This window comes from Aethalodelphis obliquidens, unplaced genomic scaffold (assembly GCF_003676395.1).
Source record: "Aethalodelphis obliquidens isolate GAN/ISIS:26980383/991018 unplaced genomic scaffold, ASM367639v1 scaffold80, whole genome shotgun sequence".
Lineage (NCBI taxonomy): Eukaryota > Metazoa > Chordata > Mammalia > Artiodactyla > Delphinidae > Aethalodelphis > Aethalodelphis obliquidens.
This window is the reverse complement of record NW_020838024.1, coordinates 6,330,585-6,357,918: the sequence shown is the minus strand read 5'-3', so window position 1 is coordinate 6,357,918 and position 27,334 is coordinate 6,330,585. Positions and strand designations below refer to the sequence as shown.

General features: G+C 40.8%; 1 protein-coding gene across 6 annotated transcripts in view; it reads right to left on the bottom strand.

Moving 5' to 3' along the window:
• DROSHA (drosha ribonuclease III) overlaps positions 1-27,334 on the bottom strand; it is a 128,554-nt gene that overhangs the window by 22,988 nt on the left and 78,232 nt on the right. For 5 of the 6 annotated variants that reach the window (XM_027092685.1, XM_027092682.1, XM_027092687.1 and 2 more), the window contains 7 exons: positions 22,961-23,020; positions 21,554-21,653; positions 17,624-17,726; positions 15,354-15,424; positions 8,940-8,984; positions 7,267-7,424; positions 5,758-5,863 (listed from right to left, as the gene is read on the bottom strand). In XM_027092685.1, the coding sequence (XP_026948486.1) occupies positions 5,758-5,863; positions 7,267-7,424; positions 8,940-8,984; positions 15,354-15,424; positions 17,624-17,726; positions 21,554-21,653; positions 22,961-23,020 (643 nt within the window). The remainder of the gene's footprint in view (positions 1-5,757; positions 5,864-7,266; positions 7,425-8,939; positions 8,985-15,353; positions 15,425-17,623; positions 17,727-21,553; positions 21,654-22,960; positions 23,021-27,334) is intronic. The other variant, XM_027092684.1, reaches the window with a different exon arrangement.

Below are 27,334 nucleotides of genomic sequence, written 5' to 3'. Positions count from 1 at the left end.
AATTTCTGCAAGTTCATCTTGCTGGTGGACGCCTCCACTAGGCACAGTGCCTTGCACATTGTAGGCATGGGACTGACAACTATCTTTAGCTCGGAAACTTATAGGAAAGGCTAAGAGAAAAGAATGAAATAGAGGTGAAAAAGATGCAAATGTTAAAAGTTGAAAGTGTGATAAAAGAGGCATTCTTGTCTAAATAAATGCTCTCTGAGACACTCGCCTATTTACCCTGACTCTACTGAATAGGTTCTACCCTCAAAAACCAAAACTTCAGTCTATGAAATAGAACCTCTTCCCTATACATCCCAATTCAAACTCCATCATGCTAGCACAATTATATAAGTCTGACATTCATTCCCAAACAGGACTTCTTGAACACCCAACTTATAGAACACTATAGATTTCCCCCATCAGCATTCAAAACTTGAAAACCACGATTTCATTTGCTCAACCGTCCTTATTCTCTATGAAGCGAGTGTGCAAGGGAACAGCTCTGAGCCAACTAATGCCTCGCCGTAGTTGTGTGTTCTTTAATCACAATAATGAATAATTAGCCATCCTCTCCCTGCCTTCTACCCAGCCAAATGCAACTGCAGTAAGTAATCCTCTGCAAATTTTAAATTACTTTTAATCCTTAGATATTCATAAATAGTTTTCAGCTTCTTTCCTTACACATTAAAAAAACATGTTGTTTCCTTCCAATGCCACTTCCACTTCCCTCTCTATATGACTTAGCTGCCCACAAAACTCTCATTCTTCTACTTATCAAATATGTATTGAGAGCCTACATATACCAGGTACTGCTGCACATATAGTGATAAATAAACACATGCTCTCACAGAACTTCCAGGCTAGTGGGACAGGAAAACTCAAATAAGTGCCAGGAAGGAAAAGAACACAGAAATTTGGCTGGAAAGTTTCCCTTGCAGGCAGCAGTCATGCGGGAACTGACATCTAATGCAGAGTAGGAGATACCAGGCAGCTGAGAGTAAGGGCAGGAAGCAGAATGGTCTCCAGGTAGAACATGTACAAACCCAATGGCAGGAGAGAGCTTGGAGGAACACAAAGCAGGCCAGGTAAGAGGTGCAGAGTGATAAGACAAATATGTGACACAAGGCCGGGTAGGTGGGCAGGCTTGTTCATTTCACTCTCCAAAGAAAAAATGAAGAGCATTAGACTGGAATATGATGATTATTCACTCAGCATATTTGCTGAGCACTGATATGCCAGGACTGTCCAAGGACCCAGGGAATCAGGAGTGAAGAAGATAGACAAAGTTTACACTCTGATGAGAGAATAGTATGTGCTAAGTAGAAAAAGGAAGGAGAAAATGGAGGTAAGCTTCCAGACTGGGGGAGGGGAGCTGGGGATGAGGAAAAAAGGTTACTATCAAGCAGAGTGAATTAAAGAAAGCCTCACTGGTGATGACATCTGAACACAGGTGTGGGATTTGGCCGCAAGCATGTAAAAGGCCCTGAGGCAAAGGCTTGCTTAGTGTCCTGCAGGAATCTCACAGAGGCTAATGTGAAGTGTCTAGGAGAAAAAGTCTAAGACGGCAGCAGGCAAGCAGGTCATACAGGGTCTTGTAGGTAACAACATTGTCTTTTACCCTTGAGATGAGAAATCTTTACGTTTTGCACAAAGGAAGTTGTAATCCGACTTCTCTTTAAAAACAGTCCGTCTAGATCATGTGCTGAACATAGGCTGAAGGGTGGGGAGGGATGGACCAGTTGGGAGGCTATGGCTGTAATTTAAGGTAAAGATAACTGTGGTCCAGACCAGGGTGATAACAGTGGAGCTGGTGAAAAGTAGTTATGTTTGGGACGAACTTTTAAGGTAAAATCAACAGGCTATGCTAATGGCTAGGAGGTGTAGGATGAGAGAAAGAGAAGAGTTAAGGATAACTCCAAGGTTTTTAGCCTGAGCTAAGAACAGAACAATCCTTACTGATATGGAGAACACCAAGGTTTGGGGGTAAAAATCAGTTTTGTTTCGGCCATGTTAGGTTTGAGGTGCCCGATAGAAATCCAACCAGAGATCAAGTATATCTAGATATCCACGTATATCTCTAAATATGGAGATATTTGAGTATGGAATTAGGGGCAAATAAGAACTGAAGACATAAAATAGAAGGTAACGTACAGATGTATTCAGACTCATGGAGAGGAAGTCAACAGAAAAGAGAAGAGGTCTGAGAAGGTTGGGGAGGTGAAGAGGAACAACCGAAGTGGACTGACGATGAATGGCTAGTGTGGTCACAAAATATGTGTGGTGAAGACTCCACTGGCCGCAGAAGGTAAGAAGACTTCCGCAGAAGGCAGAAGACTCCTGGCCTGCATGGGAGCAAGAGCTGATTCAGGAAGGCTGGTGTAGGAAGCCGTAACGCTGTCCAACAGGCCCGAAACCTGAGACAATGTCCCCCATTGGAGAGTACAAGAATGGCAAAGACCAGCTTTTCCAATAGTAACACACATCTCATGGGAAATCTGAGCCTGCTGCATTGCCTACTGCTTTGTATAAGCACAACCTTAAGATTCCTATCCTTTGCAATTTAGTAAATGCCACCTCTTCTAACCGAGTCTCTCTGTCAATCATATTCCTGTAACACTGTGACAGCTATGCAGAAACCACTGCAGTGGTCCAGGTGACAGAGGTCGGTAGAGAGGATCTGGGTGATGAAGACATAACACTGTCCAGCAGTAATACTGTCAAAACTTGCGAATGGACTAGAACATAGGGAAGGGAAGCAGAGGGAGGAATCAAAGATGACTCCTAGGTTTCTGACTTGCAACACTGGATGGGTGATGTTGCCATTCAACTACTCAAGGAATACTGGTAGAGGACCCAGGTGGCAGAAGACTTCAAGTTCAGTCTTCAACATGTGGAGATGATGAGAAGGCAGCTGGCACTGGAGCTCAGAAAAGAAACGGGACTGAAGAAGTCCATTTAAAAGTCTGCCTACAGAGTGAAACTAATGCTATACTTGGAAAAGACTGCCTATAAGAGACTCTACTAAGAAGAAGAAATGCCTAGGAGTAAACCTTGTACATCCTGGAATATTCATCAGCTCTATAGAATAGGATGAGCCTGCAAAGGAGGCTAAGAGAGTAGCTCAAGAGGTGAGAGGAAAACCAGGAACGTGCAGCATCATAGAAGCCAATGGGAGACAGCGGCTCAAGGAGGGAGGGGGCTTCCCTGGTGGTGCAGTGGTTGAGAGTCCGCCTGCCGATGCAGGGGACACGGGTTCGTGCCCCGGTCCGGGAAGATTCCACGTGCTGCGGAGCGGCTGGGCCCGTGAGCCATGGCCGCTGAGCCTGGGCGTCCGGAGCCTGTGCTCCGCAACGGGAGAGGCCGCAACAGTGAGAGGCCCGTGTACCGCAAAAAAAAAAGGAGGAGGGAGGGAGCAACCACATCAAAGAGACATTAATGAGAGTCAGTATCTTTTAAATATGTATTTCACTGATGACTGAACATCTTTGTTTTGTCAGCAGATCTCTTGGTCCTACTGATTTCTACAGAAGCTTTCTGTGAATACAGTTCATAAAACCATCATATCAGAATTTTGTTCTTTGTTAACATTTTTCTAAGAAGCTATCCAAAAATTCTTTATTTTTAAGACAGCAAGGCTGATAAACACATTTTGGATAAAATTAGTTACAGCACTGAAGTCATTTTGGAAAGAACACAAAACTGGAGTCTAGCATAGTCCTGCTTTTACCTTTATCCAGACCTTGGGCAGGGCCCATGCCTTTCTGAGTTCTGGTTTCATTATCTGTTCAGTGTTGGGGGTCAGGGGCGGGATGTGCCGTGGCCAAGAAGAGAAGCAGTAAACTTGCTGATCCATACGTCCCTGCTCCACAAAATCCTGGAGTTCACAATTAATTTGTGGGAATATAGGGGTAAATGTGTGTATTTAAGTCACACATTTTCAACAGTGGTCTCTTTATGGCCATAAGATGAATTACCACTTAAGCCATTTGGTTTAGTTTCGCCATTTCTCAGACCAACCAGATACTCTGACAGCTATGAAGTGTATTCCCTAATGGAAGATACTGAACGAGCATTTATTGATTCCTGAATGTAGAGCAAGATACTAGATACTAGTTTATTTCTGGTAAATGCTCATATGTTCTTAAGAACTTAATATTAATTCAAGAGGAATTTCTTGTCCATCCAAAAGCAGTTAACTTTAAGTGGTAATCAAACTGCTAATTTTAAACTAAATGTAAAATAACAGTATTCCCAATTTCCCATATAATGGTACATGGGGCATAGCAGGAACATAATATTCACTGAGTGAAAGAATTAAAGGACCATATTTTGTTGGGCTTAGAAATTCTGCTGAAAAATTACATCTAAACATAGTCAAATAACCATATTCTCCCTAAATCCAATATTTGTGTGTCACATAAACTATTTCCAGGGTTCACAGTTGCAGAGATAAGATCCAATTCTATTGAAAGCAAAACATGTATAGAAATTGTAGAGATGCAAAGTATGAAAGACTTATTTGCCTCAAGCTAATGAAGAATGTCTGCACTCACAAAATGTCTTATAGTGAGTACTCTTTTTATTTGCCCAATAAAATATTTGCTTTTCCAATGCCCAATTCTAGAGGGACTTCTCAAAGGTTATTCCTTGGGCTGGGAGAGATCATCACGACTGGCTTCCAGATATGTTTTGTTCTCCACTCTGGTTTTATTACTGATTGGTTTCACAGGGTAAAAACCACACCCAGCAAATAAAAAAGCTCAATAAAATTTTATAAAATGAAACAAAGGTGAGAGGAATGGGAACTATTTCACTTTGGTCATAAATCAAGCCTTGTCTCTCTAAGTCCCTTTCAACTCCACATGATCCAGCCAAAGTAGGCTTTTTTTTTTTTTTTTTTGCGGTACGCGGGCCTCTCACCGCTGTGGCCTCTCCCATTGTGGAGCACAGGCTCCAGACGCGCAGGCTCAGCGGCCATGGCTCACGGGCCCAGCCACTCCGTGGCACGTGGGATCTTCCCAGACCGGGGCACGAACCCGTGTCCCCTGCATCAGCAGGCGGACTCTCAACCACTGTGCCACCAGAGAAGCCCCTCAAACTAGGCTTTGGATCTTCCATGCTGTGCCCCTGTTTCAGCAGTCCCAATGTGTGCAATGTCTTTGCATAGAAATTTCTTCCCATTAATTCCCAGTGGCCAAATCCTACTCATCCTTTTAAAGACTCAAACATCATCATATCCATGAAGCCTTCTAGAAATTCCACAGCTGAAAGAAATCTTACTTTTCCTAAACAGCACAGTTTCCCTATGTCTCTTTATAATATTTAACGTGGTACTCCCTGTATTTAGTTACAATTACTCATACTTTTTATAGTGTACATGTATACGTATATACACACACCCCACACTATATCTATATACATATGTATATAGATATAGAAAGAGAGAGAGAATTTGTAGTTATTTACTTATATTTTTAATTTCTCCTCATAGTTTTTAAACTTCTTATGGATAGACTAGGTGTCAACTAATATTTGCTCCCCCCATGAAGCCTAACTCAACGTCTTGCACTGAGTAGGCAGTCACTAAATGGAAATGAGCTCTTATCATATATTGTTTTGCACACAATTTACATAATGAAACAAAACCATATGATATGCTAAAGTCACCAAGAACTAAGTCAATTACATAAATATATATTTGGTTCTTCTAATCTTTGCTCTCTGTTATACAGCAATCTTATTGGAGGAAATGATTTAATACAAACTCACAGTTAAGTGTCCTTCATGATGATCTGGGAAATGAATGAATAAGTACTCTGTGGCTACCAGCTGCATTATGGAGTCACCGAGGAATTCCATCCTCTGATTGTGGCCTCTGGGAAAAAACATCAATGCAAAGAGATCAATAAGCATTTGTGGATTAAAAAAAAAAACACAGAGAATTTTTTCAAAAGGCATGATGTTAAAAGGAAAGTGTTCATCTTGCTTAAAGCACAAAACTAAAAATAATTCCCTAAGGCCCCTCAACTGAGAAGAGATCTGAGTCAATACAGGTTCAGTTTCAAAGGAGAGTAAAGTAAGTACTATAAGGATTAAACAACTGCTAAGATAAAGACTAGTAAATAGTACCTGGCCAAAAGCTGGGGAGTATCAATTGAAAAATAAAGCACAGTTGAATCCTTGAACAGTGAGGGGGTTAGGGGCAGCGACCCCCCCATTCAGTCAAAAATCCAGTCGGTTCCGCATCTGCAGATCCAGCCAATCAACCAACCGACCCTGTGTAGCACTGTTGCACATACTTATTGAAAAACGTCCACATGTAAGTGGACCCATGCAGTTGAAATCCATGTGATTCAAGGGTCAACTGTACAGCAGAGACAACAATGTTGCACAGACAATCTTCATACAGACAAAACAAAGCAAAAAGGCCCAAGAATTTTCTTTGCTAAATCTTTATTTATTTATTTATTTATTGTGGTACACAGGCCTCTCACTGTTGTGGCCTCTCCCGTTGCGGAGCACAGGCTCCGGACGCGCAGGCTCAGTGGCCATGGCTCACAGGCCCAGCTGCTCCACGGCATGTGCAGGCGGACTGTCAACCACTGCGCCACCAGGGAAGCCCTAAATCTTTATCTTTTTATTGAAAAATACACTCCATTACTCAAATCTGGACTCTAGGTTAAGGACTAAAAAATCTATGACAAGAATTCTTAATCTTTACAGTGTAAAGAGAACTGTGAATATCTGATTTGGGGGAAGGAAGCCAAAACTGAATAAAACACACCATGCAAAGAAACAACGTTTTGGTTATTTTATTAATTATTTCATTAGCTCATGTTCAAATCACTCATCCAGAGCAGGGATTGGAGGACCACATTCAGCCTATGGCCTGTTTTAGTAAAAAGGGACACAGCCATGTTCATTCATTTACATTTTTCCTGTGGCTGCTTTTGTTACTATGGCAGAGTTGAATCATCATGACAGATACCACATGGCCTATAAAGCCTATAATATTTGTCCCTTCATAGAAGAAGTTTTTACTTCCTTCACACTTCTCTTATACTTTACAGAGAAATAAGATGCATGACAATGAGACCAAAAATACTGGATGAGAGCATATCCTCTGGTCCACACTGGTGTCTGCTTGCTCATCCATCGAACGACGTGACTTCCCTGGAAATATGTTCGAGACCCCAACCTTGGAAGGGCATGCAGCAAACGTTTGGGACTGCTTGTCTAAATGCCCATGTTAGAACTACATGAGTACTTCTAACTTACAGGGTCAGGTGGTTAAATCCCACAGTTCTCAATGTGAATGCTCTTGCCAAAAGTCGAACATGGGTAAAAATTACTCCAATTGCATCTTCAAATTCAGTAAGTTTCTGCAGAACTGGAGAAGTCTCAATAAGTTGTCGATCAGTATTTGGCTCTTGAAGCTACAAGAAGAAAGAAATAAAAATCACATGCGGTTTTTAGTTACAAAAGTAATTATCCATTCTAAGATAGTGTTTTGTAAACTTCCTTCTCCCACGGGCAGAAATTTCTGAAATGCCAATAAAACACGAAAGCTTCTTTCTCATCCCTTAGAATGGCAAACAAACCTAATATTTAAAGAAGGCTCAAATAATATTTTCCAATCTTCTATCAGATTTCAAGGCCAAATACTGTACACAGATAGTTCAAAATCCCAAGTATTATACTAGCTCTCCAAGGAAGAGGCAAGCTAAAGAACCACTGGTAGAGAATACATATATATCTATCTGGTAACTCAGTGGTTCTCAAACTTTAGTGTTCATCAAACCCTTGTAGGACTTGTTAAAAGCAGATAGCCAGGCCCTGCCCCCAGAGCGTCTGATTCAGTATGACTGGAATAAGGACCAAGGATTTGCCTTTCTGATAAGTTCCCAGGTAATGCAGATGCTGCTGGTCTGGGGACCAGCTTTTGAGAATCTCTGCATTGAGTAACTTGACCTCTGCGTGTCTTCTAGGGACCAACCTATTTTGGCAAATGAACATCATTAAAACTGGATTCAGTTTTATCACACTGGAGATTATTATACCACTAGTCAGGTGCTCCACATAACAATGAGACTTTAACCACTAGCAGAGAGCAATTATGAAGAGTTTAAATAAAATGAATATTTTCAGGAACTCTGGGCAAGCTCATACTCATAAAATGTTTCTAAAGTACTCTGAATTAATGTCACTTATTACTGTAAAGCCTCTCATGAGAGAGTTCAGCCACTAGTGATGACTTTTATATATACATAATATACAATACAAAAATATGTATATATGAGTATACATTTACATGTGTATGTATATGATGTGTATCTCCAAGGTAAAATGGTAATAAAAGCATAGTAAGAATTTTTAAACCAACTGGGGAAAAAAGTGTCACCATATGTAGATCTTTTAAATTCCAAAATCTTGAATAAAAAGCCATTATACTGTACTAAAATTTTAATTTACAATATGTTTTATGCATCAAAGTCAAAGCCCTCAACTTCTAAGACCCAAATTAGGTTACGATTTAGCAATGTTAATTTAGTATTTGTTCTACTTTGTAATAAGCCCAGACTTGCTTCCATATTATTTTCCCTATAATAGCAGGCATGTAGATATACTGGAGACAACATATTATGCTTTGACTATCACTGTTTTGCGGAAGAGAAGGGACCAAACCACAGCCACGCAAGTAGTTCTCCCTGCCTCGTGAGGGAAGGTGACTCCCAGTGCTTCCCCCACCTCACCCCAGACCACAAAGAGGGCAACACATGGCATCGTTTTAATATTTGTTCCAAAGTTCTCCGGTCTGACACCCCAGCTTAAAGTCATAAAGCCACAGAAGGGAATCAAAGAATAAAAGCAGGAAGGGACAAAAGGCAGACTGAAGCATCATGAATGCCCAGAGTTATAAAGCTTACTGCAGACAGGAAGGTCACACTTACCTGGAGTGGGTGGAGAGGATAATTGAGCCAGACTTCGCGCAAGTCCTGGAAAATGGAGTGATGCCTTTAATGCTTGAGGGAGCCATTTAACACACTCTAGAGTGCTAAATAAAATGCCATTATGTGAAATACTGAACTATTTTAGATGCTGACTCCACTTATTGCAAATTTAATAGTGCTGGCAAACTATTTTTTTTTAAGTGTATTCACCACTCAAATTGCCTGCAGTGACTCTAATTAGCCTATTAAGCTGGGGAGGAAAAGAGCCTCCCACACCCCCAAGAGTCAAAGACACCTTTTAAAACTAAGTTACCCATTTGCTTAACCTAATACACTGGATTAAGCTGCTGTTTTAATCACATTTTTTAGTTTACCATTCCCCAGAAATGTACATCAGCTGTGCCTTTTGTAATGAAAACTCATCTCAAATGGTCCTTTATTTAGGCACTAATTCATTATCGTTGAGTTGTTTTAAGATGGAGTGGAAAACACCCCATATCTAGTTCCTAAACACTTAGATTTGTAAGACCACACTTTTACTGTGGATCATTACAAATGTATACTTGAAAGAAGAGAATAAATAAAAGAATAAATTCTGTGGAAAATCCTAATCCATTGAGTTAAATCCAGAGGCAGTTATAATTAGACCTTCCTCGGGATTAAAGTGTTTTTCCTTCAGTTTTAGACTCTAGGGAGCCTCCAACTGAATCTCCTTTCTGGCCTCGATGATAGGTTTTTGAGATAAATGACAAAACTTTTAAAAGACAAGTTTTTTTTTTTAATTTTTGGAGGGGGGAAGTATAGGAAAATATATTATCACTTGTGATCAGATGATGACAAAGTGAAATAAAATACCTGATATTTTTGTACAACTTGCATCTTAATAAAATACACTTAGGTTTTGTTTTTGGTGTTTTATTTTGCCAATATAAAAAACAAGCTTAAATATCAAACTGTTCTTTTAAAGCTATTTAAAGGACTTCTCTTAACCAATTCAATAACCTTTCCCTTGAATTCTCTGTAGCATAAATTATACTGAATGTCACTCCCTTCCTGCAGCTTTCTCATGTTCTCTCAATGCTTTTTCTCTTCCTGCTGTACCTGAAACGGACATTTACCAAACTTCAGCCCCTTGCCTGACCTATTCATTACCTGCTTCTCTGGAGAGCCCTGTCATTCCCATTGCTTTAACTGCTACCTCTGTTTAAATCACTTGTTCATCTCTGCTGCAGTTCTGACCTCTCACCCAAGCTACAAGTCCATAACTCTAGGTGCCTTTATGGGCACTTTTACCTCAAACCTAAATGACCAAATCATACCTTTTTACCTTTCACCTTAAACTAGGGAGTATGGTGTTAGAAAAAGCTGCAGGATGAGGAGACAGGCTGCCTGATTTAATCCTGATTCCCCGTTGGCAAGTTACCTAACCTCCCTGAGCCAACCTTTCCTCAAGTGTAAGACAAAGATAATCACAGTACCTACTTCAGACTGTTCTCTGATGCCTCAGTAAGCAATGTACTCAAAGCATTGAACCCAGTGCTGGCACACAGAAAATGCCACTATTAATAATGATGACATCAACAATGACGACAAACAACTCTCTCTCCTGACCAACTTCAATCTCCAAAGCTCAAAACTGTCAGGGACTTCTAGATTCATCTTCCTCCTTTCTCCTATGTATTCTTTGCTCAAAAACACTGATTTCTTCTTTGATGTTTGCTGTCACCCATCTTGGTGTAATAGCTTAAAAACCTCACAACTAGCCTGTTTCAATGGCATCCATTTCCTTTATTCTACCCTGCACACTGAGATAAGGTTCTGTTGCCCCCTTGGGGTCAGAGAAAATACCCTGGAAAAGATCTCGACTGGAATCCCAGCTCTGCCTTCTATTAGCCCAAGGACCTTAGGTAAAGCCTCTACCTTCAGTTTGCTCTTCTGGAAAATGTTCATTGACTGTTGGGACATTAGATCATACAGCATATTTTTATTGAATACCTGTTACATATTAGCTTACTAAGACGAATAAGACACTATCTCTGTCCTCAAAGGAGCCTAGTGGGGAAGAATGAAGGTAAATAAGTATAATTTAATAAACTATGACAAATTCTATAATAGTGATGTATATATACCAAGTGCCAGGAAAACTCTGCCTGGGGTGTCAGATCAAGCTTCAAAAAGGAAGTGACTTTTCAGCTGTATTCTTAAGAACACAGAACACTGAGGAATTCAGTACATCAGCAGAGGGAGGGAATCAAAAGCAGGGTACCATACATACACAAATAATAGGTCTCAAAGTATACACACACAAAAGGGTAACTCTTAATAGGCAGAGCACAGAGGATCTGAAGGCAGTGAAAACGTATGACACTGTAATGGTGGCTGTATGTCATTACGTATTTGTCTGAACCCACGGAATGTACACCAAGAGTGAACACTCATGTAAACTATGGACTTTGGGTGATTATGATATGTCAGTGCAGGTTCACTGATTATACCAAATTTACCTCTCTGGTCAGGGATGCTGATAGTGGAGGAGGCTGTGCATGTGTGGGGCAGGGAATATATGGGAAATTTCAGTACCTTCCTCTCAATTTTGCTGTAAACCTAAAAAAAATTTTTCACAACACTGTAAAGCAAAAGATAAAATAAAATAAACACTTATTGGTTAAATTATAACAGACTCAAAAGAAATTAAAATTAAAAAAAGGTAATTCCTAGAATGGCACAAAGAGGGAGTGAAAAGAAAGGAGACTGAAAAAATAGGTGGGAGTCAGATTATGAGAACTATTAAATGCTATGTTGTGTAATATAGACTTTGGCAGGCAATAAAGAAACCAAAGATTTTAAGCCACAAAGACCATAATCAAATCTCTGCATTAAAAAGAAGACAACACTAAACGCAGCATGAATGATGGACTAGAGCAGCAGGGAAGGACAACGGGTTAATTATGGCAGATGAGAGACGAGGAGGACAAACGTTAAAGCAGCAGTACGGGGCTTCCCTGGTGGCGCAGTGGTTGAGAGTCCGCCTGCCGATGCAGGGGACGAGGGTTCATGCCCCGGTCCAGGAAGATTCCACATGCTGCGGAGCGGCTAGGCCCGTGAGCCATGGCCACTGAGCCTGTGCGTCCGGAGCCTGTGCTCCGCAACGGGAGAGGCCACAACAGTGAGAGGACAAAAAAACGCAAAAAAAAAAAAAAAAAAAAAAAAAAAAAAAAAAAAAAAGCAGCAGTACGGCCAAGAATAAACCCACTCAGGAGATACGAGGGACCGAACTGACAGGGGTTTGCAACTGAATGGAGATGAGAAAAAAGCTTAAGGACAAAAGAATACCCTAAGGTTTCTGGTTTAGATCATAAAATTAAAGAAGGAGATATATGTTTGGGGGCTAAGGCATTGAATTCAAATACTAAACCTGTTGAAATTAGGTGTCTGTGGAACACCCAGGTGAAGCTGCCCAGAGGCAATTTGAAAAGACACTTTTTCCAATTTCTGGAGCTCCAGAGAAAGGCCTGGGTCAGAGAAATTGGGACAGATATGCACAGACAAAAAGAGGTGTGTATGGGGTGGGGAGTGGGAGACTAGGAAAGATTACATAGTAATTGCTCCCTATGTTTCTGAGAGGGTCATTGGATGGTCAAATGGAAACAGTGGCTCTGAATGTGCTGGGTAAGCCGGGAAGGGTCACACAGACCTGAAAACACAGAATTGGCAAAATCATCCTGGGGCTGAAAGAGTAAAAAGTAGTTCAGGCTGAGAAAGAAAAATAGCCCTTCTGTTAACAGGGCTGATAGGACGATGCACATAAAGCCAGCTTCCAAGTTAACAGGAAACAGCATTTCCCTCAAGGTCTTACAGCATCTGTAAAACCCTGAACGACCCCCTGGTTTGAGAAACAACTGCTCTCCCACCAGTGTTGCCCTCTGACCTGCTCTGCTATGTCTTAGCCCCGAAATAAAGATTGCGAGGGACACTCAATAGCTAAACTGCCCCTTGGCTCCTGACAGCACCCAATCCCAAATTAATCCCCTTCTTCTTCTTTTTTTTTTTTTTTTTTTTTTTTTTTGCGGTACGCAGGCCTCTCACTGTTGTGGCCTCTCCCGTTGCGGAGCACAGGCTCCAGACACACAGGCCCAGCGGCCATGGCGCACGGCCCCAGCCGCTCTGCAGCATGTGGGATCTTCCCGGACCGGAGCACGAACCCGCGTCCCCTGCATCAGCAGGCGGACTCTCAACCACTGCGCCACCAGAGAAGCCCCCACTGCTTCTTCTAACCCGGCCTCAGACACGGCAACCAAACAAGAACTGATCCCTGCTTTCCTGGCCCCTCGGAACCGGTCAGCACCAGCCCAGGCCTCAGAAAGGAGGGTCCCCTCCCTGTTATGAGCATGCCCCCTGCCCCCTCCCCCAGCCCCATGCGTGGAGTCAGTAAACCTACAGCTTGTCTCTGGCTGTCTTTGGCTGACTGGACTTTCACAGAACCATTACTCAAGAAAAAGTACGATGGTTCGCCAAAATCTCTCACATACTACAACTAAGGGATGTAAACCGGTATGGAGATGTCAGATGAGTTAGACTGTCCAAGTGTGCGCACTTGAAAACGCTGAAGTGGGAAGACCATATATTACTAAGCACTGTTCAATTTCACAAAAGACACACTAAAATGACTAAAACAAATTCTGAATGTCAGCCGTCCCATTGGTAAGATGATGTTCAGACTCTGCTTTTTCATTTAGTCATTTATCCATTTCATTCCTTTAACAAATATTTATTAAACTCTGCACATGCCAGCATTGTACTTGGTACTGGAAATAAAAGATAAGCCTGCTAAGTAGACAAGTGGGAGAGAAGCAGTTTAAAGAGAGAAAAGAATCTAAACAAAACTGATGCAATTAAGACTACCAGGTATAAAGCTGCATATAATTCAGGAAAATGGGAACACAGAGTGGATGGGGGATGCAGGTAAGATGGGAGGACAGGGGCAGGAGTAGGTGGAGGATAGGTTCAAGGGGTGAGGGGGCACACAGAGGCAAGGCTGGAGGAGCAAACAAAGTAAAGAGGTTGCTGAAACTGCCAACAAAAGATAAAGGCCAGAACAAAGTTATTTTAAGTTTTGAGAAAAAGACTTAAAATACATCTGCTACAGATACAAATCGAGATGCACACTTGTTTATATAGGTTGTAGGACAAAATGGGGGACATGGAACACCTGTAGATAATGCTCCCACCGGGAGGAAATTCACACGTATAAAATCACCACCTATCTCTATAAAAACAGGTAAAAGAAGATCAAATCCTCAGATATGAGCATCATCCAGGCCCCATTTTTCAAAACTATTGATTCTTTTTTTTTTTTAACTATCCTAAGGAATACAGTAATAACATCTGACAGCCACTTACATTGAAGGTTTCACAAAGGCTTAAAACCCTGGCTTCCTACGTTCTTTACTGCTCCATGAGGGCTATTTCATTCAATTATAATGACATTTCAATAGGGAATACAGAGTTGCCTCTCCCTTTAAATGTTAAATTGACTTGTTTGGGTACAAAAAGCAGCCAGTATGCTCTATTACATGCAGGATTAAAAAGGTAGCCCTGGCAATATTAATGGCTTAATACTTTAGTAAAAACAGGAATTATTTTAGAATCTATCATTTCTTCTTGAGCTATAATTTGCTTTCAAAAAAAAAAAAGTACTTCCATATTCTTTATTCATAGCCCTATCAGAAACTCCCTATGAACTGACTTTCTAAAATAAATATACATTTATCTAGTCTACATAACTTACATAAAAACAAATCATAAACAGAAAAGCCAAAAGGCTATAGCTTCAACTAAGCCTGCATGGGGTAGGTACCCAATGATTATAAAATATAAAATCATAATTAATTTCAAGATACTTCAAAATAAAGCAAAGTCCTACCTTATTTGTATTCATATTTAACTTAAAAGTGACCTGAGGAAAGATGGGGTTTCGGGTAGAAGTCAAACTAGTGTAAATGTCCACAGGACTTTCCCATCTGTGACAGAGTTGAATAAGCTTTTTTTTTTTTTTTTTTTTTTCTTTTGCGGTACGCGGGCCTCTTACCGTTGTGGCTTCTCCCATTGCGGAACACAGGCTCCGGACGCGCAGGCCCAGCGGCCATGGCTCACAGGCCCAGCCGCTCTGCGGCATGTGGGATCTTCCCGGACCGGGGCACGAACCCGTGTCCCCTGCATCAGCAGGCAGACTCTCAACCACTGCACCACCAGGGAAGCCCTAAGCTATTTTTGAAGTGCTTGAAATCTACCATCTATGGTAGATTTGGGGTTTTTGTTTCTCTTACACGCTCTTTAAAATACAAAGACTAATTGATATAAAATCTTCTGTAATGATATATAACTGAGAAAAATCAAATGAATTGAGATAAATACCGGATCATTAAAGAGTAAGCGTCCAAATAACTGTTTGGCTTCCTCCAGGCTTCCCTCCAAGTAAACAGCTCCTAGATAAAAGGAAGAGAATGTCAAAAGGAAGGCTGCATTAATATTCAGAGAAAATTACATATCTCCATAAAAAAGCAAAAAGGCAAGCCAAAACCCACTCACAGAAAAATTTGACAAGATCAGAAGCAATTGTTTTTTTTGTTTTGTTTTGTTTTTGCGGTACGCAGGCCTCTCACTGTTGCGGCCTCTCCCATTGCGGAGCACAGGCTCCGGACGCGCAGGCTCAGCGGCCATGGCTCTCAGGCCCAGCCACTCCGCATCATGTGGGATCTTCCCGGACCGGGGAATGAACCCGTGTCCCTTGCATCGGCAGGCGAACTCCAAACCACTGTGCCACCAGGGAAGCCCAGAAGCAATTGTTTTAAAGGTAGCATTTTCCCTCTTTTAGCTATGCTTTGTGTTGTAAGTTAGACTGAAATACGAAATTCAATTTACTAAAACATAAACCTTATTTTGTAAGAAAAAGAGGCCAACTATGAACTATCGTGAAGGATATGGGTATGAACCATTAGTGACTAAGGGAACTATGCACAAATACTTAACTTTATGAAAATGTTATGTTTTATTTTCTAGATTTATAGTTTATATTTCAGACCACAGATAAAATTTGAGCTCAGATCAATTAAGGCTTCTGCAAATAAAAATCAGGATAACCTTTACCTTTAATTAGAAATAATTATTAAAAATTTTTTGAAATAACTAAGCACTGTACACGTTTACCATTCATCATAACCAGTAAGTACTATAGTAACATCTTAACTGGGTATCAAATAACTGGAGTAGGCTAGTTCTTAAAATCATATTTTTTACATCTGTCTTCAGAAAGGCTATTTTCCACATAAAATATTCAGATACTTAGTCACCAGGGCTTTTGATGACTAAATACACTTATTATTTATCAATAGTTGTAGTAATAATGATAATAACAATAATAATGATGATGATGATGACAGTAGTAGTAGTAGTAGGGGTTTGTGGGGGTCACTCATGCCCTAGGCCCTGTACAAAGCATTTTCACATTCTTATCTTCACCTTCAAGGGCACCTTAGTAAGAGGGTATTAGAAAAGATTTACAGGACTGGGGCCCATAGTAGGTGATTTTGGGGAGGGTTAAAGGAAATGGAACTTTGCTCTGGATTTGATGCAACCAGGATCAGATACTAAGATCGTTACAACTCTGTGAGGTAAGTGATACTATCTCCATGTCATAGATGGGGAAACTGAGCCTCAAAGAGATTCAATAACTTGGCAAAGATACAGAGCCAATAAATGATACAAAAGGGAACTGAATCATGTGTGCCAGGCTATGGGGTCAACTGTAACATTAACAGTCAAAAGTATTATGTCTACAGAGCACAGTCACTCCACGTGACAAACCCTCTGAAAATAGACATATTTGTGCAAAACAGACATACCTGTGAAAAGACTGTGGATAATTATTAAACATTCTCTTGCTACCATCATCAGCATGGAACTACAATGGGAAGCTTTTATATTCATTTTCAAAGAAAGAGGGCAAAATTGATAAGGAAGTACAAAGCCCTTTGAAAAATGCACTCAATCGTTTACCTTAAAAAATCAAGGAATTGTCAATCTACTGAAACGTTTCATTGTAAAGCATACTTGCAATCACCAGCTAATTAACTCTTCATAACTTTCCTGTACAAACAGCTAATTATATTCTAGTTACAGTAAAAAAGAAACTGAGGAAGTAAAGAGCCTGAGTGAGTAAGTAAAGTGTCTGCATCAGTCTTGCTTCAAGTGAATAAACAATAGTTATAGAGACTCAAGCCCTGGGATTTTAAATATGTGGTGTCTTCAAGATGTTTAAATCAGAAAATCCTGTGAATAGTTTAAAATGTGATCAAAAACAGTATTAGGGCCTCACCAGCAACTTATTCATGTATGTGATCCTGAATCAAATCTGGCAAGTAATCCATCCCCATATTAATTCACTGCACTTCAGTTCAGTATATACTAAGCATGTACATGACATGGTACAAGGATTTCAAGAAAAGAAAGCATGACTGCTGCTCTGGAGGAACTACAATAACTATAGTATAAGGAGGTGGGTATTATACTGGGGACCTCACATGCTTTGGGAACAAGTAATTTTGTCCTAAGTCTGCACACTGAATTTTATGTGCCCTCCAGACATTGTAGACATGCAGGAAATTAGACTATAAGTGAGAAATTACCTATTAATGCTTCAAAACAATTAGCCATGGCATGTCGAAGGTCTGATTCTCTACAAAGGTCAGGTCCATGAGCATAAAGCATAAATCGATCCAGTTCAAGTTTCTACAAAATTCAAAATGACAGAAAGTAAGAAAAAAATCGACAAAATCGTACTGTAACTGTAATAACTCAGCATCTCCTAGGGGTATGGTTACAATTTAATTGGCCTTATGTGAAAATTTAGTCACCATTCCCTACGAGTCCTTACATATGGCTTAGCACTGACAAACCTCGACTTTTCCCCAAACAAGCTTCTATGAACTCTGATGGTTCAATTTGGTTCAGAACTGATCAGATCTGAGCTGTCCAATTCCAGGTTCAGAAAAAGGACTAGCTTAAGCTGGAATAAGACTCTGTTACAAGACCATACCCTTGGGTTCACCCAATACGTCTAGGGAGATACAAACCCAACCCAAAGTTAACCTCTAGGATTCCAGAGTTATGTGGTATTGATGGTGTTTGTACCATATGTAAGAGATTTTTATGTGGTAGAGTAAATGGGGACCCTCAGAAGACTTCAAAATGTCTTATATCTCTAAATCTTTTTATTTGACAAGGATTTGGGGAGCCATATAGCTTTGTACTTATGTCTGCTTTTTGAGGTTTCCACACTTATCCTTCTAAAGTCTCAGTGAGATCTAAGCAATGGGTTGGAACTATCTTAAGGGCTCTGGGAATATGGTTTATAATGAATTATATTTTCTTTTTTTATTGGGCCTCAGACAAGTTTAGAGACAAATTTACGGCCCAGTTCTAGAAATTGTTTAGGACTTAATGAATATATCTGTGCACACTAACTTTACTTCCGCCTTCATTTACTGTCTTACCCATATTTTCTCTTTATTTTGAGTTCAGTAGCTACTTATTTCTTATCCTATTGTATTACAATGTACAAATCAAGTCCTTTTAGAACTAGACACAGTATGGTTTTTTAATAAAACTCCTGAGATTGAATAAATGGAACTCATAATTCATGCCATAAAAGGAGAAAGATACAGACATTGCATAAGCATGCAATAAATCTGTTTCTATTACCATGTAATTCAGTTCAATAAATACTTACTAAGCAATAACATGCCACGTAATATGGAACAAGTCGCAAGTCAATGAACAACCGAGGACAATATGAATCTCATCAGCTCTCAGATAAAAGAGACTCAGATTTTGTATGTCTTGATATGTATGTTAAAAATACCCATATCTGTTTACATTGGAAAAAGGGACAATAAAAATGGGACGTATATGCTATCAGTATTTTGTATTCCTAGGAATTCATGAGTGTATTATAAACTCAAATGAGAGTTTTGACTACCACAAATGCAACAGCAGAAACCACCTCTTTTTAAAAAATTGATCCCCAAGTGCAAGAGTTTATAGTAGAATATGTAAATTTCACTTGTTTCACAACTTCACTGGGAAAATCCAATTGTTTGCTATCTCTGGAGCCGTGCTTGAGAGTAGAGTGCAAGCCATATTTTATATTATAAACAACTATTCTGGAATGCTATGAATTTTCCAACTTCTCATAATACCTCCTCTATATCCTTATTTTTTCATGAAGGCATTAGTGGAAATTTTAAAAAGGAGAGTGGTGCTCCACTGTGCATGTGTTAAAATGTTCCTGTCTGGAGCGCTGACCTAGAGCTTTCATTACCTCCTCAGAGTCAGCAATACTCCTCCACCAAGTCCCTCCTTCCAAATGGTTAAGAACCACTGGTCTAGACAGAAGAAGGGTAAGACCACCACTGCCTACTGCTGAAGGAGATGGGTGTTGAGTGCTATGGGAATGTCAGGGTTTGGGGTAGAGGAAGACCACACAGAAATCCCTGAAGGGAGAAACTGGCCACCCCCATCATAACTCATGGCTTTGTACAGCACCCACTGTGTTATGTAACAGCATCCATGTTCATACTATGGTAATTTCCCACACTTTGTAAATATCCTCCCTACAATTGTTTGAAAAACAATTATGCAATTCTATTATATCTGAAACTGAAAAGAAAACAATGGCGAGGTGGGGGGAGCGTGCTGACAATCTACTTATTAAAGGTATTTCCAATGGACACTTACATGAACTATCAGGAAGCATCTTGACAATTAAATCAATTAAACATTGAAGCAGTTTTATATAGATTGTGGAATTTCATTCACTGTAAGGCTAAAACCAAGTTAGCATACCTGTTGCCTATAGTTTTTCCTGAAGGCATCACTGTCTATATTCTCAAATGCCACTGAAGCTAGGTCAAAGCCTACCAACATAGCTATGATGAGGATGTTATATATGATAAAGCAATGCACTCTTGCTAACACGAAAACTGTGGGATAAAAGTAACCACATTTTAGATGTAATTAATACCTTGGCAAGATCAAATTAAGAAGTCAGGGACTTCCGTGGTGGTCCAGTGGTAAAGAATCTGCCTTCCAATGCAGGGGACGCGGGTTCAATCCCTGGTCGGGGAACTAAGATCCCACGTGCCTCAGGGCAACTAAGCCTGTGTGCCATAACTACTGAGCTAGCACGCCTCAACGAAAGAGCCTGCGTGCTGCAAACTAACGTGCCCTGGAGCCCACGCGCCACAACTAGGGAGAGAAAATCCGTGCACCACAACAAAGAGCTCGCACGCTGCAATGAAGACCCCGAGTGCCACAACTAAGACCTGATGCAGCCGGAATAAAATAAATAAATAAAATAAATAAATATGTTTTAAAAAAAATCAGTCATAAAACTAGAATGGGTTTTATCTAGTCTTTTTTACCAGATTTCAACATTTATATCAAAATGAAGAAAAATAAAACTACTTAAGGCAAAAATCAAGGAAAATTCACAAAAGCTTTTCTAATGGATCACTACTGTTTGGGAATTTAACAGCCACCGTTCCCCTTACTACTGAATAAACCCACAGGCCTATAAAATGTAATGATTTATAAATGTAATTTATAAGCGGCAGCAGCAATAAAAACAACTAACTCCTACTAGTTTATTCATATGTTTATGTGATTACTATGAACAGGCATTGCACCAAGCACTTTACAAGTGGAATCATTAAAACTCAAATGATAATCTCATTTAATTCTCACAACCACCCTGTGGAGTAGATGCTAATGCCATCTCCATTCTATAGATGAGAAAGCAGAGGCTTGGCAAAGAGAATAACAATTTGTCCATGGTCCCCCTGTGGGTATTCTGACGGCCCAGGCAAGTGCCCATGTCCTATCCGTTATGATTTATGATAAGACAGTGCAAGAAACTAACACAACATTGTAAAGCAACTATACACCAATAAAAATTAATTTAAAAAAAAGACACTGCACAGAGACAGGAAGATCAAATGAGATAATGTAAGAAACATGCCTACCATGAATCTAAATCAAGAAAAGTTTCTGCTAGTCACTCAGCTAGTCAACGTGGCTAGCTGAACAGCCTAAAACCTAAATCTTCATTAATAGGATTTGTGATTTGGGGGGAATTCTCAAAGATCTGTAAAGCATCCCCTGTGGATACAAATGGCCTGGAGTATTCTATTCAAAGCTATAATTCTGCTTGTTAAAGTAAATTAAAAACAATTATAATACAGAAATATTACACAAAGGGAAAATACGAAATGTTTCATTTCTTTTACTCTGTTCTCATGTTCCTTTCCCCAAATGTTTAACTCTGTACACGCACACCTGTCAAATTTTTCCTCTTCTCTTATCAAGTTACCTCACTGTGGAGTTCACTGGCTGCTGGTGAAACTCACTAAGGTAACAGAACTAATAAGGCTGAATCCTTAAAACCCAAACAAAAAAGTCCTTCCTCGTCTATAAAATATTAAACCCTTAATGCACCCTAAAGGGTTACTTATTCAAATGCAAAATTATGCATGGACTGCTTCAGATATCTGACGTACCTTTGCTAGCATGGCAAGGTGCTGGTTCTGAACGATGGCAGTCCGATAGGTTGCTAATCCTCCCTCTTCTAGACTAGGAAACAAATAGTACAAATGGACACTGCCAAAAAAAAAAAAGCATATAAGTAAACATGTATCACAATATTCTGTCTGTGGTTCTGAGTCCAAAAAACAGGCCTGACACATTACATCTGGGCAATACATACCAGCTGAAGTGAACTAAACTGTAGGGTCTTTGAAAGTTAAACAGTATGCACGGTATATCTGAATGTGCTAAAACCCAAGCACCACCATGCACTCATACGTTCACACTGACTTCTGTAAAAAGATTTCTCTGAAATATGATAACAACAAAGACCTGAACAAACATTCATACACTGCTGAGAGCAAACCTATCTAATACATGAAAATTGAGCCTGGAAACAGAGGGCTTTGCTTGGGTTGGGTTATGAGGGCCCCTGAAGAGGAGCCTGGGAGCTCTGAGCAGGGCAGCTGTGCGGCACGTTCTTCACAAGTACAGACAGGGACAGGAACAGGAACACGAGTGGCACACAGAACCGGCGCTGTTGATCAGGAAAGTAAGGGAATTAGGAAGAAGGCTGATGGAAGACCCGTTCAGACCATGACACTAACTGCGCTCCCCTAACTCTCACACTGGTGTCTCAGACCCACTGTTGATCGGGGCAGCTGAGCTTGTCTAGTCCTACTGTGTCCAGTGAGAACAAGCTTAGAAAACAGCACCTTTGCCTCATTATGTCCTTCCGGGAAAAGAAATGACCTAAAGAGAATAAAAATAGCTCAAGACAGTTCCAAGAGAAACATGTGTTATCTCCCTTTAAAAGGGAAATTTTATGAGTAATGAAAAAACAAAATGTAATTTCCTACCCCTACCTCCAAATTAAGGACCCTAAAATATTTCTGCGGAGAAAACATACAGAAACACGTACACACACACACACACACACACACACACACCAAAATCTAGTTATTAAAATTCTTGTAAACTTTACTTCCCTTGAGTTCAGGAAGAGTGAGAAAGGGATCAAAGACAAATCCTAGAAAATGAAATGACATTTTAAAATATCATCCCTTTCGCTACAAATTGAATAGAAGCTCTGAAGCATCTAGACCAAGACAAGCTGATCTCTTCTGGCTGTAGCAACTTGAACATAAACTTGACAGGACGGAGACAGTAGCCTTTCATCCTGTAATCTTGCTCATTAGAGCATCAGTGAGTGCAAGTTATCAGTGAGGGCAAGAGCCACAGACATGTAGCTTTTCAGCTCTACAGAGGAGACAAAAACATGGTGTTTCAAGGCCTTATTTGGCTAATTACAAAGAAGGTATGTATTAAGTATGTTACCTATAAAATGCAATTGTTGGGGAATGGCAGAAAAGCCTACTTACCTGGTCAGAAATTCAACAACAGCATCACCCAGGAACTCCAACCGTTCGTTGTGATTAATCCTACAGAATTAAAAAGATCACTTAAAATAGCACACATTTATATTTCCTCCCTCTCTTCTCAAAGAAAAGGATACGGAGGGTTAGCTCCTTTAGTAGTCAAAGCACCCTACCTTATTCCTCATAATCAAGAACACTGATGGCCATCGTAGCTGGAGGTACAGGGGCTGCCTGGTGGGAAAGGGAGGGAGTGTCCCCTCATACTACGTGTCTCAGGCTTCCCACCCTGGTGCTTCCTTCCCCCTGGGAGTCAGATTTAAAGCAAGGAGACATCACCCTAACAATTGGGACTCTTTCCACACCACTATCAGGTGGACGAGAGAAAGGAGAATGCATTCTTAGAGAGAGTTAGGACACTGAAAAATCAGCTTTGGTACAATGTTCTAGCTTCCCACGGTCCAAACTCCAAATTCTAAATTTAACCTTGCATCTAAAGTCCTTCAAAATAGGCCTAACCTACCTTTTCAGTCTCACTGTCCACTGCTATCCTCTCCCACCTATGCACAGGGTCCTGTTCCAAAACTGCCTGGTCCTCTCTGAAAAGGGCATCCCCTAAAATACTCAGTGCCTCTGTTCAGGCCAAGCTCCTTGCCGCCCTGGAGGCTCCTGCTCTCCCCTGTGCACTGAGACACGTTGAAAACCTACCCATCTCTCAAGGTCTAGCAAAATGTGAGCTCCAGATGAATCCCTGCCTGAGTCCCTCATCAAAATTAATACTCTCCCCCTCAGTGCAGAGACTGCATTTTATTTATATCTTAATTACATGATGAATGTGCTGCTCACACGCTGTTTCTCATGTTGGAGTACAAGGCTGAACCGAATGCCTAATCCTTCAGAGACCTTCTCTGTGGTAACATTTCATTGCAATGTGCATGAGTTAAATATAACTATACAACTGAGATTTTCGTGGTTAAATAGTGACACTTTAAAAAATTATGGGCTGCATATTCACTTGGGATGATGCCATCCTAAAAGTTATTTTGTAGTTTTTGATAGGCAGACAGATTTTTATTTATTAATTTTAAGTCTTCATGTCTTTTTGTAAACGCTAGCTGATCCCAAATCAGATTACGAGAGTAACCAGCCATTTAAACTTTTGATGGCTCTGACCGTGACCTTTCCTAATGCCCCCATTTCCCTATTTCTAGTCAACGAGTAAATAACCCAGAATAAAAGTAATGTCATGAATGGCATTCTTTCCTTTGAGACTTATTTACTGAGCCCCTGCTTTGTGAAAGGCATTAGTTGGAAAAGGAAAAGAATTTGAAGAAAGAAAAAAGAGAGTAGGACAAAAGACCTTCAAAATGCTCACAGTTTAAAAAAAAAAAAAAATCAGACTATGACACAATTATAATACCTGGGAGAACCAGAACATGCACAATAAAACAAATGCCAGCAGGATCTGGGCAGGATGTCACAGGGTACACAGGGCATTCCACAGGCACAATTACTGCTGGCATTCAGGGAAGGGAGAGGGTACGTCTGGCAGCACATCAAGTCCCTCAGTCTTACTGGTGTGCAGACAGCCACAGGGAAGAGAGTGACGTGCCTGGATCACTGGGTGCTGAGACTGCCAGGTGGGGAAGTTCAGACTTATTCAGTAGGTGACGAGACGTCACAGAAAGCTTTCAAGCAGGTTACAGCTAAGATCTAGGGAGGAGGCTCCAGAAATAGCAAGATGAAGCCTGGAGAGGCAGCCTGAAGGGAGACCTGGCAGAAGGTGGCACTAATTGCACTGCAGGATGGGCAGGGGTGAGGAGTGGTACCCAGAGGGGCTGGGGGAAGAATTCCACCAAGCTCCCCTACCTGCCTTGTTCCTCCACCTTCAGTGCCAGACGCAGATTCCCCAAACAACCTACTAGCTCGTTGGCTCTCTTTCCTTTCTCTAGTCTGAAATTCTGAGCAAGCTTGCTTGGGAGGAGATATAACCACTGACATTTGAAATTGGATAGTGTTCATTTCAAAGATATACTTATACTTCCAAGGAGCAGAGACTACTGCATCCCACTTTGTAACAGCAAACTAAGAAACAAACAGGACCAAACGTAAGGTAGATAGCTAGTGGGAAGCAGCCGCATAGCACAGGGAGATCAGCTCGGTGCTTTGTGACCGCCTGGAGGGGTGGGATAGGGAGGGTGGGAGGGAGGGAGATGCAAGAGGGAAGAGATATGGGAACATATGTATATGTATAACTGATTCGCTTTGTTATAAAGCAGAAACTAACACACCATTGTAAAGCAATTATACTCCAATAAAGATGTAAAAAAAAAAAGAAACAAACAGGGAAGAGGGCAAGTCGTTTCAAGTGATTGCAATTATTCTGGTGCACAGTGCATAACTGACCTATAATCCGTGAACAACCACCAGAGCTCTCCTTAGCCCCCAGTCTGCTGTGTATGTTCTGTTTCTGACCTTCACTGAAGCACTTAGCAGGGTCTTCCTTATATGAAGTTACTTATGTTTACGGCACTTTTACCCCACCCCAGGCAGTCACACCTCCTGGCGAGTGGGGGCTTTGTCTTACTTGCCTCTGGATCCCTGTAAAATATCCACGAACTGCCTCAAGCTCAAAAGGCACTGGATAAATGTCTGTTGGACTACATTCGCCTGAGTTTCTTCAGTATGGCTCCCAGGGCTGTACTGACACAGCTGGGGCTACCGGACAGCCGCAGCCAAGCAGCAGCCGGCCCGGCCGCCGAGGCTGGGAGGATCTTTCTGAACAGAAACTTGGGGTCGACTCTGCATCAGCCGAAAGATCAGACCTACTGCAAGAGGCTCTCAGCGCAAGCAGCAGAGGCCAGGGCAGAAGTCAAAGGACAAGAGAGAGCATCTGCTTATTCTCTATCAATGGTTATCATTTTCAAAATGGTAAATTCAGAAAGAACACAGTTTCTCAGCTATAGTTCCCTTGGCCACAGTAAGAAAACATAAACCATGAGGTTTAAACTATGCTACCAAAAGACATAATTTACATACCAATAACTGTGGTTGGGTAGATGAGACAAAGATCACTTAAATCTGTGCTTTCATCGTTGAAAAGGACGTGCCTATTGTGTGTGCGGCCTTGCTAAAGGGGCTGCAGGGGACCAAGGGTGTCACTTATTAAAATACAGAACCGGTCATCGGGAGAATCCACAGTATAGCAAGGTAAAATGAAACCATGGCCACGCTATCCCTCAGGGTGTGATTAAGGGCTCCTCTAATTAGACAGTCCTTTTCTGATCTTACACCCTCACAGAACACAGTAGTGTGGCATGTGATCATCTTCAAACTGGAATTTTAAAGTTCTGTCCTGCCTTTCTTTTTACCTCTTGATTGAAGAGGAAAGACAGTTTGGTTTATGATAACCTCAAAAGACAGCAACGTCAAGGCAAGTCTATTTGAAAAGAAAAGTGATATATGAAGAAAAAGGTAGAAAAGGAAGCTACACTAGCTCAGCTGGGCACCTACCTCACTGTGGAGGCCAGTTACCAGCTGCAGCAGTGTCTCAACTCTGTCACTTCCAACCCTGCTCCACCTACCTTTCATCCATCTAAGTCTGGATCCCAAGAGGGACAAACCTGGCTATTCAACTCTTCAATGCCCCGTTTTAAAAAGCAAGCCGCCCTCAAACAACCTCCTCTACTGGCTTTCAAAATAGAACCTGCTGTGCTTCACACACAGAGATAAGCCTCCTGAGAGCAACATCAGAGCCCCATCAGCATTTGGCATTTACTTCCATTCAGTTTTCCAGGGTGTTAATGAGTTTGTATAGACTCAGCCTACTTCCTTCCCAGGTTCCTCAGGGGTTCCAGGCCACAAAGTGAGAATATTCATATATTACGGTATCACTTAAAATCAAGAAATAAAATACGGAAAGCTAACATATAAAACTTTCCAACCCATTACATGAGGCCAGTATTATCCTAATAGTGAAACCAGACTAAAACGTCACAGGAAAGGAAAACTACAGACCAAAAATCCTCAACAGCATACTAGCAAACTAAATTCTAACTAAACATAGCATATAAAAAGGATTATATACCATGATCAAGTGTGATGTATCCCAGGAAGGCAAGGTTGGTTTAACACCCCAAAATCAATTAATGTAATACACCATGTGGATAAAATAAATGAAAAAAACACATGATCATCTTAATAGATGCAGAAAAAGCATTTGACAAAGTTCAACACACTCTCATGACAAAAACATTCAGCAAATTAGGAATAAAAGGGAACTTCCTCAATCTGATAAAAGGCACCTATGAGATAACATCATACACAATGGTAAAAAAATGTTTTCCATTTAAGATTAGGAAGAAGGTAAGGATCCTCTCT